The 15,054-nt window shown below is 47.1% G+C and overlaps 1 protein-coding gene across 3 annotated transcripts in view; it reads left to right on the top strand.

The window, feature by feature from the left end:
• Positions 1-11,825, top strand: part of ANXA7 (annexin A7) — a 205,728-nt gene extending 193,903 nt beyond the window's left edge. For all 3 annotated transcript variants that reach the window (XM_063961521.1, XM_063961519.1, XM_063961520.1), the window contains one exon: positions 10,496-11,825. In XM_063961521.1, coding sequence (XP_063817591.1) covers positions 10,496-10,618 — 123 coding nt within the window. In that variant the 3' untranslated portion in view covers positions 10,619-11,825. The remainder of the gene's footprint in view (positions 1-10,495) is intronic.
• Positions 11,826-15,054: the final 3,229 nt, after the last annotated feature.

The following is a 15,054-nucleotide window of genomic DNA, read 5'->3' as shown; positions in this document are numbered from 1 at the left end:
AGCGCTGTGCATTCTACAGGACACTTAAGTATTCTACATGTCTGCTGACAGTGTTGGTTAATAGAGTGCATTTAGTCAAGGTTATATAGTACCAGTACCCAGTGATATACAGCCAGTCTTTACTGTGCATTGTTAGATCTATTGAGTGTATAGCTATACTTAGTACTACTTTGTATTGCTAGTCCAGTGCAGTCTTGCTGCATGTCATCATTTCTGCATTGTATAATGTGACTGTGTGTGTGCATATAGCTGCTGTAACCTCCATTTCTCTGACGTCCTAGTGGATGCTGGGAACTCCGAAAGGACCATGGGGAATAGCGGCTCCGCAGGAGACTGGGCACAAAAGTAAAAGCTTTAGGACTAGCTGGTGTGCACTGGCTCCTCCCCCTATGACCCTCCTCCAAGCCTCAGTTAGATTTTTGTGCCCGAACCAGAAGGGTGCAATCTAGGTGGCTCTCCTGAGCTGCTTAGAGTAAAAGTTTAAATTAGGTTTTTTATTTTCAGTGAGTCCTGCTGGCAACAGGCTCACTGCATCGAGGGACTAAGGGAGGAAGAAGCGAACTCACCTGCGTGCAGAGTGGATTGGGCTTCTTAGGCTACTGGACATTAGCTCCAGAGGGACGATCACAGGCCCAGCCATGGATGGGTCCCAGAGCCGCGCCGCCATCCCCCTTACAGAGCCAGAAGAGGTCCGGAAAATCGGCGGCAGAAGACGTTCTGTCTTCAATAAGGTAGCGCACAGCACCGCAGCTGTGCGCCATTGCTCTCAGCACACTTCACACTCCGGTCACTGAGGGTGCAGGGCGCTGGGGGGGGCGCCCTGAGACGCAATAAAAATACCTTAGATGGCAAAAAATACATCACATATAGCTCCTGGGCTATATGGATGCATTTAACCCCTGCCAGAATACATAGAAAAACGGGAGATAAGGCCGCCGATAAGGGGGCGGAGCCTATCTCCTCAGCACACTGGCGCCATTTTCCCTCACAGCTCCGTTGGAGGGAAGCTCCCTGGCTCTCCCCTGCAGTCACTACACTACAGAAAGGGTTAAAAAAGAGAGGGGGGCACTAATTACGCGCAGTATTAAAGATACAGCAGCTATAAGGGGAAAAACACTTATATAAGGTTATCCCTGTATATGTATAGCGCTCTGGTGTGTGCTGGCAAACTCTCCCTCTGTCTCCCCAAAGGGCTAGTGGGGTTCTGTCCTCTATCAGAGCATTCCCTGTGTGTGTGCTATATGTCGGTACGTTTGTGTCGACATGTATGAGGAGAAAAATGATGTGGAGACGGAGCAGATTGCCTGTAATAGTGATGTCACCCCCTAGGGGGTCGACACCTGAGTGGATGAACTGTTGGAAGAATTACGTGACAGTGTCAGCTCTGTATAAAAGACAGTGGTTGACATGAGACAGCCGGCTACTCAGCTTGTGCCTGTCCAGACGTCTCATAGGCCGTCAGGGGCTCTAAAGCGCCCGTTACCTCAGATGGCAGATATAGACGCCGACACGGATACTGACTCCAGTGTCGACGGTGAAGAGACAAATGTGACTTCCAGTAGGGCCACACGTTACATGATTGAGGCAATGAAAAATGTTTTATACATTTCTGATAATACGAGTACCACCAAAAAGGGGTATTATGTTCGGTGAGGAAAAACTACCTGTAGTTTTCCTAAATCTGAGAAATAAAATGAGGTGTGTGATGATGCGTGGGTTTCCCCCGATAACAACTGATAATTTCAAAAATGTTATTGGCATTATATCCTTTCCCGCCAGAGGTTAGGGTGCGTTGGGAAACACCCCCTAGGGTGGATAAAGCGCTCACACGCTTGTAAGGGCTCTACCCTCTCCTGAGATGGCCGCCCTTAAGGATCCTGCTGATAGAAAGCAGGAGGGTATCCTAAAATGTATTTACACACATACTGGTGTTATACTGCGACCAGCAATCGCCTCAGCCTGGATGTGCAGTGCTGGGTTGGCGTGGTCGGATTCCCTGACTGAAAATATTGATACCCTAGAAAGGGACAGTATATTTTTACCTATAGAGCATTTAAAAGATGCATTTCTATATATGCGTGATGCACAGCGGAATATTTGCCGACTGGCATCAAGTCTAAGTGCGTTGTCCATTTCTACCAGTAGAGGGTTATGGACACGACAGTGGTCAGGTGATGCGGATTTCAAACGGCATTTGGAAGTATTGCCTTATTAAGGGGAGGAGTTATTTGGGGTCAGTCTTTCAGACCTGGTGGCCACGGCAACAGCTGGGAAATCCACGTTTGTACCCCAGGTCGCCTCTCAACATGAGAAGACGCCGTATTATCAGGCGCAGTCTTTTCATGGACAAGCGGGCAAAAGGTTCCTCATTTCTGCCCCGTGACAGAGGGAGAGGAAAAAGGCTGCAGAAATCAGCCAGTTCCCAGGAACAGAAACCCCCTCCCGCCTCTGCCAAGCCCTCAGTATGACGCTGGGGCTTTACAAGCAGAATCAGGCACGGTGGGGGGCCCGTCTCAATGAATTTCAGCGCGCAGTGGGCTCACTCGCAAGTAGACCCCTGGATCCTTCAGGTGATATCTCAGGGGTACAAATTGGAATTCGAGACGTCTCCCCCTCGCCGTTTCCTAAAGTCGGCTTTACCGAGGTCTCCTTCTGACAGGGAGACAGTTTTGGAAGCCATTCACAAGCTGTATTCACAGCAGGTGATAATCAAGGTACCCCTCCTGCAACAGGGAACGGGGTATTATTCCACACTGTTGTGGTACCGAAGCCGGACGGGCTCGGTGAGACCGATTCTAAATCTAAAATCTTTGAACACTTACATACAGAGGTTCAAATTCAAGATTGAGTCACTCAGAGCAGTGATTGCGAACCTGGAAGAAGGGGACTACATGATGTCTCGGGACATCAAGGATGCTTACCTTCATGTCCAAATTTACCCTTCTCACCAAGGGTACCTCAGGTTTATGGTACAGAACTGTCACTATCCGTTCAGACGCTGCCGTATGGATGGTCCACGGCACCCCGGGTCTTTACCAAGGTAATGGCCGAAATGATGATATTCCTTCGAAGGAAGGGAATTTTAGTTATCCCTTACTTGGACGATTCCCTGATAAGGGTAAGATCCAGGGAACAGTTGGAGGTCGGTGTAGCACTATCTCAGGTAGTGTTGCGGCAGCACGATTGGATTCTCAATATTCCAAAATCGCAGCTGGTTCCGACGACTCGTCTTCTGTTCCTAGGGATGATCCTGGACACAGTCCAGAAAAAGGTGTTTCTCCCGGAGGAGAAAGCCAGGGAGTTATCCGAGCTAGTCAGGAACCTCCTAAAACCGAGCCAAGTCTCAGTGCATCAATGCACAAGGGTTCTGGGTAAAATGGTGGCTTCCTACGAAGCAATCCCATTCGGCAGATTCCACGCAAGAACTTTCCAGTGGGACCTGCTGGACAAATGGTCCGGGTCGCATCTTCAGATGCATCAGTGGATAACCCTGTCACCTGTGGTGGTTGCAGAGTGCTCATCTTCTAGAGGGCCGCAGATTCGGCATTCAGGACTGGGTCCTGGTGACCACGGATGCCAGCCTGCGAGGCTGGGGAGCAGTCACACAGGGAAGGAATTTCCAGGGCTTATGGTCAAGCCTGGAGACATCACTTCACATTAAATATCCTGAAGCTAAGGGCCATTTACAATGCTCTAAGCTTAGCAAGACCTCTGCTTCAAGGTCAGCCGGTGTTGATCCAGTAGGACAACATCACTGCAGTCACCCACGTAAACAGACAGGGTGGCACAAGAAGCAGGAGGGCAATGGCAGAAGCTGCAAGGATTCATCGCGGGGCGGAAAATCATATGATAGCACTGTCAGCAATTCCGGGAGTGGACAACTGGGAAGCAGACTTCCTCAGCAGACACGACCTCCACCCGGGAGAGTGGGGACTTCACCCAGAAGTCTTCCACATGATTATAAACCGTTGGGAAAAACTCGACCGGTATTGCGCCAGGTCAAGGGACCCTCAGGCAATAGCTGTAGACGCTCTGGTAACACCGTGGGTGGTACCAGTCAGTGTATGTGTTCCCTCATCTGCCTCTCATACCCAAGGTACTGAGATTGATAAGATGGAGAGGAGTAAGCACTATATTCGTGGCTCCGGATTGGCCAAGAAGGACTTGGTAACCGGAACTTCAAAAGATGCTCACGGAGGATCCGTGGCCTCTACCTCTAAGAAGGGACCTGCTTCAGCAAGGACCCTGTCTGTTCCAAGACTTACCGCGACTGCGTTTGACGGCATGGCGGTTGAACGCCGGATCCTGAAGGAAAAAAGGCATTCCGGATGAGGTCATCCCTATCCTGATCAAAGCCAGGAAGGATGTAACCGCAAAACATTATCACCGCATTTGGCGAAAATATGTTGCGTGGTGCGAGGCCAGTAAGGCCCGACGGAGGAAATTCAACTGGGTCGATTCCTACATTTCCTGCAAACAGGAGTGTCTATGGGCCTGAAATTGGGGTCCATTAAGGTTCAAATTTCGGCCCTGTCAATTTTCTTCCAAAAAGAACTAGCTTCAGTCCCTGAAGTTCAGACGTTGTAAAAGGGGTACTGCATATACAGCCTCCTTTTGTGCCTCCAGTGGCACCTTGGGATCTCAATGTAGTTTTTGGGTTCCAAAAAGTCACATTGGTTTGAACCACTTAAATCTGTGGAGTTAAAATATCTCACATGGAAAGTGGTCATGCTGTTGGCCCTGGCCTGGGCCAGGCGCGTGTCAGAATGGGCGGCTTTATCCTGTAAAAGCCCTTATCTGATTTTCCATTCGGACAGGGAGGAATTGAGGACTCGTCCTCAGTTTCTCCCTAAGGTGGTTTCAGCGTTTCACCTGAACCAACCTATTGTGGTGCCTGCGGCTACTAGGGACTTGGAGGACTCCAAGTTTGCTAGACGTTGTCAGGGCCCTGAAAATATGTTTCCAGGACGGCTGGAGTCAGAAAATCTGACTCGCTGTTTATCCTGTATGCACCCAACAAGCTGGGTGCTCCTGCTTCTAAGCAGGCTATTGCTCGTTGGATTTGTAGTACAATTCAGCTTGCACATTCTGTGGCAGGCATGCCACAGCCAAAAATCTGTAATGCCCACTCCACAAGGAAGATGGGCTCATCTTGGGCGGCTGCCCGAGGGGTCTCGGCTTTACAACTTTGCCGAGCAGCTACTTGGTCAGGAGCAAATAAGTTTGTAAAATTCTACAAAATTGATACCCTGGCTGAGGAGGACCTGGAGTTCTCTCAATTGGTGCTGCAGAGTCATCCGCACTCTCCCGCCCGTTTGGGAGCTTTGGTATAATCCCCATGGTCCTTTCGGAGTTCCCAGCATCCACTAGGACGTCAGAGAAAATAAGAATTTACTTACCGATAATTCTATTTCTCATAGTCCGTAGTGGATGCTGGGCGCCCATCCCAAGTGCGGATTGTCTGCAATACTTGTACATAGTTACAAAAATCGGGTTATTATTGTTGTGAGCCATCTTTTCAGAGGCTCCTCTGTTATCATGCTGTTAACTGGGTTCAGATCACAGGTTGTACGGTGTGATTGGTGTGGCTGGTATGAGTCTTACCCGGGATTCAAAATCCTTCCTTATTGTGTACGCTCGTCCGGGCACAGTATCCTAACTGAGGCTTGGAGGAGGGTCATAGGGGGAGGAGCCAGTGCACACCAGCTAGTCCTAAAGCTTTTACTTTTGTGCCCAGTCTCCTGCGGAGCCGCTATTCCCCATGGTCCTTTCGGAGTTCCCAGCATCCACTACGGACTATGAGAAATAGAATTATCGGTAAGTAAATTCTTATTTTTGTGTATCTCACTCAGATTGCTATCCCTATATTCTATAACCTGAGGGGGCTAAGTGCGTCAGGTTTATCATTTAATATAGGTGTTTCACCAGATCTACTCAGTGTGTATTTTTCTCTGTGATTTTTAGTCGGCATATACCTCTTGAATTTCCTATTTGTGCTGTTACACTGCACAGGGTGTTCTTGTTAGGTATTATGCTGCTAATATTGTACTGGGTTGCCCTGCATTGAGCTTTTGGATATGTCGGCTACAAGGGGCAACGGAGCTGGGGCTGATCTCACATTATGTGGTGGACGCATTTGAGGAAAATATAGCCACAGAGGGTTCAGGTTCTGGGGGCTCCTTACCCCCCAGTGGTATCGTAGCAACGTGGGTTCAAAATGACCCGCCTTGGGCTACTTTCTCCACGCTTTTGAATACCCTGGTAACTAGATTAACGTCCCCTATGGGACCTCCTGTGCCGGTACAACCGCTTATGGTCTTCATGGTTAACCCGCCTTGGGCAGATCAACTGTCTGCTCAGTTACAGCAATTGAACCAATCACTGACTACTCAGAAGTCTAACCCTCACCCGCCTAAGACCAAGGGGTCCTCTAAGCGGGCCATTACTTTCTCTCAATCCACCAACGTCCCAGACACCTCGTCTGATGAGGATGGCGTTTATACTGACCCCACAGATTCTGATTCTGATGGGAAATCTGTTTCACAGGTGGATGTTCCTGACGTGTTGGAGGCTATCAGGCTCATTCTTCAGATTACTGATGACCCGGAGCCTGATGCTGCCCCTAAGAAACCGGACAGATTTAAACGTCAGAAAGTGGTTAAACAAGTTTTACCTCATTCTGATCATTTAGTTGACATACGTCAGGACTCCTGGGAAAATCCAGAAAAGAAATTAATGCCTCACAAGAAGATGCTGGCTAGCTATCCCCTCGCTGTGGAGCTAAGTAAAAATTGGGCAACACCCCGGCAGCGGGTTCGCAGGTGACGCGCGGCTAGTGGTATCCTCAGCTCTGCCAGTAACTACCGTCACGTCTTTGAAAGAACCGACGGATAAGCTTGTGGAGGGTTGTTTAAAGGTGATTTACACCTTAGCAGGTGCTACGCTTCGGCCCACCACTGCGGCAACATGAGCTGCAGAGGCTATTGAAGCGTGGGCTCAGGAGTTGGAAGCTGAGATGTCCTCCAACGCTTCTGATCATGCTAGACAATGCTTGTCGTATATTGTCACAGCTTCTCATTACATTAAAGAGACTGCTTCTGATGCCGGTATTCTGGCGGCCAAGGCTTCTACTACGTCCATACTGGCTCGCCGGATTCTATGGTTGTGGTCCTGGTCCATGGATCTGGACTCTAAAAGGGAGTACCTCCAGGGTTTTCTTAAAGGAGACATCCTTTTCGGAGTAGACCTCAACAATATTGTAGCTTCTGCTAAAACAGCTTGTCTACCTAGTACTGCTCCCTCGGTACTGAAGGCTAAGATTACTTCCTTTTGTCCTTCAGGGAAAGCAAAGGGTCAGGCGTACCCAAAATAGGCTCGCGCTTCCAAACCCAATAAGCCCAAACCCAAATGGGCCTGAGCTGACCGTCGGCCCGCTTCCAAGACTGATAAGCCTGCCGCATGACTGGGCGGGCTTCCCTCTGGGGGATCCCAGGGTGGGGGGCCGATTTCTAGGGTATACCCAGGAATGGTTGAAGACCACTTCCGATGCCTGGGTATTAGAAGTCGTCACTCAAGGTTACGCCGGGGGGGGGGGGGGGGGCACTCCTGGACACACACAGTCAGAAGACTGGTTCTGTCTCCAGAAATATTCCTGAAGATTCAGGTCAGGATAAGATGCTTCCTCGGTTGTCAGAGTGTCTATACACTTGGCGATGCAAGTATTTGATCTGATGGTATCGGCCTTCGACATGAGTATGCTCCATTTCATTCCCGCCCACTACACAGGTTAATCCTGTCCAAGTGGGATGGCATACCTCATTGGATCAGATTTCACGTGCTCTCTTTGACTCCAGAGGTTCGCCTGTCAATGACCTGGTGAATCCAGGACCAGCAAGAACAGGGGCCGTCCCTTCTGGGTTCCGCTGACAGCGAACACCTGTTTGAGAGGGTGGGGAGCAGTGTTGGAGCAACACTCTTCAAGATCGTTGGATCAAGGAGCAATCACTCCTTCTAATAAATATTCTGGAGCGGAGGGTAGTGTTCAATGCACTATTTCTCACCCTACCTCTAGTACAGAACAGGCCTGTTCAAGTATGATCAGACAATGCCGTCACAGAGGCATACATAAACCATCAAGGTGGCTCTCGAAGCCGCATGACAAGGATGGAAGTGGCAAAAATCCTTTGTTGGGCAGAACGCCTTCTGCCAGACATATCGGCAGTGTTCATTCCGGTTGTCCTGAACTGGGAAACTGACGTGCACGCCAGAGAGTGGAGTCTTCATCCAGAAGTCTTTCGACTCCTAGTGGACAGGTGGTGTCTACCTGACGTAGACCTCATGGCGTCTGGACACAATCACAGGTTCCAGTGTTTGGATCAAGGACCAGGGATCCTCAAGCAGTGTTCATGGACACACTGGCGGTTCCATGGAACTTTTGGAGGCCCTACGTGTTCCCTCCAGTGTCTCATCCCCAGGATACTACGGAAGTACAGTCAAGAAGGAGGAATACCATTCTAGTCGCTCCAGCATGGCCTCGACGGCTATGGTCCTCAGACCTACAGGGTCGATCTACAAAGCATCCCCTTTCACTTCCTCATCGCCCAGACCTCCTTGTACAGGGACCTTGTCTCTACCCAGACCTGGCCAAACTGGCCTTGACGGAATGGCTTTTGAAGCATCACTCCTGAGGGCCAAAGGATTTCCGAGGTGGTTATCCGAACTATATGTAGGCCCACAAACCGGCATATGCCCGGAGTTAATACAAGGTCTTGAATTCGTATTTCACTTGGGTTGCTGATAAGAATTATGATGTCTCTACGTTCAGAATTTCCAAAATCCTGGCTTTTCTGCAACGAGGCCTTGACTTAGGTCTCCATCTGGCCTCCCTCAAGGTTCACATATCCGCCTTGTCGGATCGTTTCAGAGAATAATTGCGTCTATACCTGACGTTCATACTTTCACCCAGGGCTTACTTAGGATTCGGCCTCCCTATGGCTCCATGGCTCCTGTGGCTCCATGGGATTGACTGTTGTACTGAAAGCCCTGCAAGAGCCTCCAATGAACCTCTTGAGTCGGCGGACCTTAAGTGGCTCATGGTCAAGGTACTGTTCTTGCTGGCCTATTTCCTCGGCATGATGGCTGTGGACTTAGGCGCCTTGTCCTGTCGTCCACCCTATTTAATTTTTCAGTGACTGGGCAGTTCTACGAACTCGACCGGGTTATTTGCCTAAGGTGGTGTCATTTTTTTTTTCACCTTAACCAAGCGATTGTGGTTCCGGCCTTTATCTCTTTGGATTTGTCTTCCAAACAGTGTTCTTTGGCTGTGGTAAGGGTTCTCCGTATTTATATGGAGATGACTACCTCTATCAGGAGGTCAGATTCCCTTTTTGTACGGTTTGGTTTCCACAAACGTGGCTGGCCTGCGAATAAACAAACCTTGGCCAGATGGATTAGAATGGTGATTGCACAAGCTTATGCACAGGCTGGACTCCCAGTTCCTGCTGCTATTAAACCCATTCTACTCGGTCTGTTGGACCCTCTTGTGCGGCCCGCCGTGGCGCGTCTGCAGAACAGTGTGCAAGGCGGCTACGTGGTCTCCAGTGAACATGTTTATTAGGTTTTATGCCTTTGAGATTTCTGCCTCCCAGGATGCCTCGTTTGGAAGCCGGGTTCTCATACTCGCTAAGGCGCATCCTCCTCCCTTGAGGAACTGCTTTAGGACATCCCTGATGTTTTCTTGTGGAAACCATGTATCCTGCTGCAGAAAAGGAGATTTATGGTAGACCTACCATTGTTAATTCTCTTTCTGCAAGGTACATTGGTTCCACAGGGCGCCCACCATGAAACGCCTTGTTTCTATGGGTTTGTATAGCCGCTGGTACCTTCTCCTGTCGTGAGAATGTGGTTCTATGTGACTAACATCTGCCGTCTCTCTTGCCTGCTCCTTCATTAGACTGGTTAACAAAACTGAGCTCTTAGTGCCTGGAGGTGGGGTTTATAGGGGATGCCACAATGCATCCTGGCACAGCCTAAAGCTTTAGCCTGTTGGTGCCTCTGGATCAAGATCCACTCTACACCGCAATGTTTTCCTGTGGAACCAATGTACCTCGCAGAAAGAGTTATCAATGGTGAGTCTACCATAACTCTCCTTTTATTGCCAGTTATCAGATGAGCCGATACTACAGACCACTTTAAAGATTTAAAATATTGTTTACACACATTACACAATCTTTCTTTCTCAGTATTGTGCCTATGGATCACTGCATCCTATCCACAGGGATTCTGATATTTCTGATTGGAGGGTTAAGGACACTTAATAGACACTTCCAGTGTGCTTTAAATGACTGCTTACATTACAGACCAGAATATCTTTGCCTGTATCCCTGCAGTATACGTTACTTGATAGATTGTTTTAGGAAAAGAAACTGGTCTACATTTTGAGTTTACAGTAATATAAAAATATAAATATAAAACAACTCTCTAATTCATTTCCCAGATTGATCTTGTGCAGATCAAACAGGCCTTCACACAGATGTACCAGAAGACCCTTGCTACCATGATTTCCAGTGATACAAGTGGAGACTACAGACGTTTACTGCTATCCATTAGTGGCCAGTAGGGTCCTACCTGTGAATGTAATGTGCTGGGAATTCTCTTTATATATGCAGATATAAGGAATATTGTTATACTTTTAATGAGTCTGAATAGTGTCAATATAGCAGTTGGGTCATCACGGCCTTGTATGCTGCATTAGGTTTTTTATACACATGCCTTACACAAAACAGATTTGTGAAATAATTGTGTTCACAGGTCCGTAAACATGAAATGTAGTGTGCAGTATGTCTCCTGATTTGTAGGAACTTAGAGGTCTACATATGTATATTCTAGCCACATTGACTGAGGAAGCAAGGTAAATTTTTATAGGTGAATATTCTTTTTTTTTTTTTTTTTTATGCTACCATTTTTTGGAAAATATACTGCACTTTCAGACTTCAAAATGACAATGATGTATCTACATAGCCAAACGTAAATGTGTTATATGTATATTATATACAGCATGAATAAATGTATACTAGAGTTTTTCTATCTTCACTTACATGCATGTTGCTGTGTTTATTTCTATATATAACTATTCCTGTTCTTGTGAGCGCACGCTGTGTGTATAATAATATATGGTTGATTTGCCTAGATCACAGGTTCTCAAACTCGGTCCTCTGGACCCCACACAGTGCATGTTTTGCAGGTCTCCTCACAGAATCACAAGTGACATAATTAGCTCCACCTGTGGACCTTTTAAAATGTGTCAGTGAGTAGTTAATACCCCCAACACTTGTACGGTACCGGTCCGACTTTGCAAATACCTGCAGGCACCTTTCCATTGCTTGGACACTCCAGACATGGCACCTCTAATGGGATGATAAAGCACCAGGATCCGGGAGACACCAGTACATGGAACTAGAGGTCAAAACAGGTTTTTTACATACACATTCGTGTGGATCACTGCCATTGTTTCAAAGTTAAAGAAAACAGCATGCTGTACTAACTACTAAACACTGATTCTAATATTTGTTGCAACTAATCAGTCAATACCAGTGATACTAACCATTGCATCGCTAATTATTCTTAACCATTTAAAGTCAAGAGACTAACCAATCAGCGGAGCTCGAAAAGCCTTTATATTAATCATACTAACAAGGCTGGGAGTTGAAACTGCATTTTGTGTTTAATACTCTGCAGGACCGACCGGAACGCAGGATGAGATTTCTTGTTATTATTAATTACTGAATTTTATATGGTATTAATAAAGGTACATATCTTTTTAACAAGCGCTGTGATCTGTGTATTTAGTAATTAATACACCTGTGCACCTGCTGGGTTACCTGTAAAACATGCACTGTGTGGGGTCCTGAGGACAGAGTTTGAGAACCACTTGCCTAGATCATTGTCTGAATGACCTTTTCTAACATAGAAAAAAGAGAATAGTGGGATCCTCTGTGCGCAACCATATCTGCTCAACAGGAATAACTCTCAAGGTATCCCCAACACTCCACAAGTAAATATAGCAACAGAAAATTAGAATTCCTAATCATGCACTACAAAACAAATATATGTAAAAATAAAATGTCTCATATTGGATGTAGACACATGAATTCCTTTTTCTTTTTTTTGATTCACACGCTGTTCTTGGACTCCAATGTGAAGGAGGCCTCAAAGGAAATGAAGTTTTTATATATAGTAGATCACAAATAAAATATCTGTAGGTGTTAAAGAAAGCACTCTTCCACCATGGGTAGTGAATGTGTGGGACCATAAGTATCCACCACAGTGTATCTATTTCAAGAACACACCTCTATGGTAATGCACTTACAGTACAAAAGATATTTAGGCACAGGTAAATGTTATCTTTCTCAGGAATCCTCCTCAATCATGGCTCTGATCGAGGCACTGCTCCTGCATAGGAAAAAAAAGTGATGACGCAGATATGTATATAGTGTTACATAGTTTAATTAAAATACAGGTTGAGTATCCCATATCCAAATATCCGAAATACGGAATATTCCGAAATACAGACTTTTTTTGAGCGAGAGTGAGATAGTGAAACTTTTGTTTTTTGATGGCTCAATGTACACAAACTTTGTTTAATACACACAGTTATTAAAAATATTGTATTGAATGACCTTCAGACTGTGTATATAAGGTGTATATGAAACATAAATGAATTGTGTGAATGTAGACACACTTTGTTTAATGCACAAAGTTATAAAAAATATTGGCCTAAAATTACCTTCAGGCTGTGTGTATAAGGTGCATATAAAACATAAATGCATTCTGTGCTTAGATTAAGGTGCCATTGCCATGATACCTCATTATGGTATGCAATTATTCCAAAATACGGAAAAATCCGATATCCAAAATACCTCTGGTCCCAAGCATTTTGGATAAGGGATACTCAACCTGTATCAAAATGAAAACATTCCACATGCAAGACACAATAACTACGGATGTACAGGTGTATCCACAAGCACATAGAAATCAAACAGTACTAGTTTAATTGGAGGAATCTGCATGTAAGAGATCATATTCAAGAGTCCTGGGTGTTTCTCCAGCTCTGCCAGGGTCCACCACTCGTCTTGCCGAATCTACTGTTGCAGAACTCATTCAGTGTACCCAAATGCGGTTTGACCCGCTATGGGGTCTTTTTCAATGCGAGTGTCTAGGGGTGCAGGTGCGGCAGTTCTGATCTTGATTTAGAGAACCACTAATCAAAACATGTCAGTTCTCTGAGGTCATCAACTTAGCATAAACAGAAAACTAAAATTAGATATTGAATGTCTCTTGGAGTGAGATAATCACATTTTGCACATTTTAAGACAAATGTCCATTCATAAAGAACATAAGGATATGGATATTCAATGAATTTGAAGGTAAGCCTCTCTCTGCTCAGAGGGTTCATATCCAGTTCTGCAATGTATCCAGTCCCAAAAAGGTTGATTGTTGCCTGTTTTAGGATACCCAACAGATGTAGTATCTTGAATGCAAACTAGGAATTTCCCTCATTTAATGTGTATTCATAAATGCAGTAGGCTGTATGTTGCCATGGGAATGCTGTAAACAGTTTTTCATGGCTCAGAATGGACATCTCACAGTCTTATTTTTGATGGTAGCAAACGTATAATTTGCAATTTACAGGCTTTACCAGGCTCTCCAAGTAGCACCCCTGAAATAAATGTCTACTGTATCCAAAGGCTTGAATGGGGATGACTGGATGGTCTGAAATGCTCAATATAACTTCAATAGAGCCACTGGGGAATCAAACATAGGTTGCACATAGAGGAAACCCTACAAAAGTCTGTACATCAGGCAACATTGCAATCTGCTGGTGGAGTAGGACAGAAAGGGCTAAAATCCGAACTTTTAACAAGGAATGACTGAGTCCCAAATCCAGACCCCCCTGCAAGAAAGACAGGACTCTCTTAAGCCACAACATTTTGGGGTTGAAGTCTAGAACCAAACACTAGCTAAAATAGGTCCTCCAGGGGGTGTGGCTTGGCTGGCAACTGGAGAAGACGTGCAGCGTTTCAGCTCTCCCCAAACGGCACACATAAAGCCTCCTAACCCCCTATTCCCACATCCCTAACCAGCTTAAAAGACGCTCTAGAGGTCTCCCTAACCCTGCTGCCGACACCTGGGGAGCCCGCGGAGTCGGGGAGCGCTTTTAAGCGCTCCTGCGGACTGCGGCCTACCTCCCCAGACAGAAGCCGGGGCCTGGAGTAGAGCAGATATTGGACGGCACCCACCCGGCGCATACGGGCTTCCTGCTGAGACCTGACTTCCCTCCCTGCATTCATCGGGACCTGCTGACGGGACCAGGAGACGGACCCTCTTGTAGCGGTGAGTTTGCTCCAGAGCCCGCCCCGCGACCGCTGCGCCGGCTGCCCTCACTGAGCTGCTGGGACTTTCGCGGACTGGCTGCCTCCCACCTGCGGCCCCGAGACGTGGCGGCTTCACCCGCCCGACTGCTTGGCTGCCTCGGAGGGGGGACGCGCCGTCCTCTCACATTACACGCCGCGTAGACCTCGGGGCCCGCTGCACTCCCGGACGCCTGTCCTTGGAGGGTCCTGGCCGGGGATCGCTGACCCGTCTTGCACATGGGAGCACACTCTCTCCCCAACACCATACTCCCACATAGATGTTAAAAGGGGTCTAATTATTCCTCTGCTTCTGGGGTTGAAACCACAGAGCTGGAGGAGACCCCCACCACCTTCCTGCAGACCACGGCCTAGTCCCCATCCAAAATCCGGGGACTCCATTTTTACGCAATACCCGGCAGACATCAGGGCTCATCAAACCACAGGCTCCACAGTATAGCTCACGCCAGGGCTCCCCCTAGTGGCTAATCTGGGGTGAATTACTGAAGAAATATATCTCTGCTTATACAAAATATATTAAATGATCACATCTCAATATCCCAGAGCCTATAATGCTATAAGATATGCTCCTGAACCGGCCACCGTGGCCATTGATGCCGTAATGTGCTGCTGAAGCCAACCCACG

The sequence above is a fragment of the Pseudophryne corroboree genome, chromosome 3 (genome assembly GCF_028390025.1).
Source record: "Pseudophryne corroboree isolate aPseCor3 chromosome 3, aPseCor3.hap2, whole genome shotgun sequence".
NCBI lineage: Eukaryota > Metazoa > Chordata > Amphibia > Anura > Myobatrachidae > Pseudophryne > Pseudophryne corroboree.
Note: the sequence above shows the minus strand (reverse complement) of the source record. Positions and strands in the feature narration are given on the sequence as shown.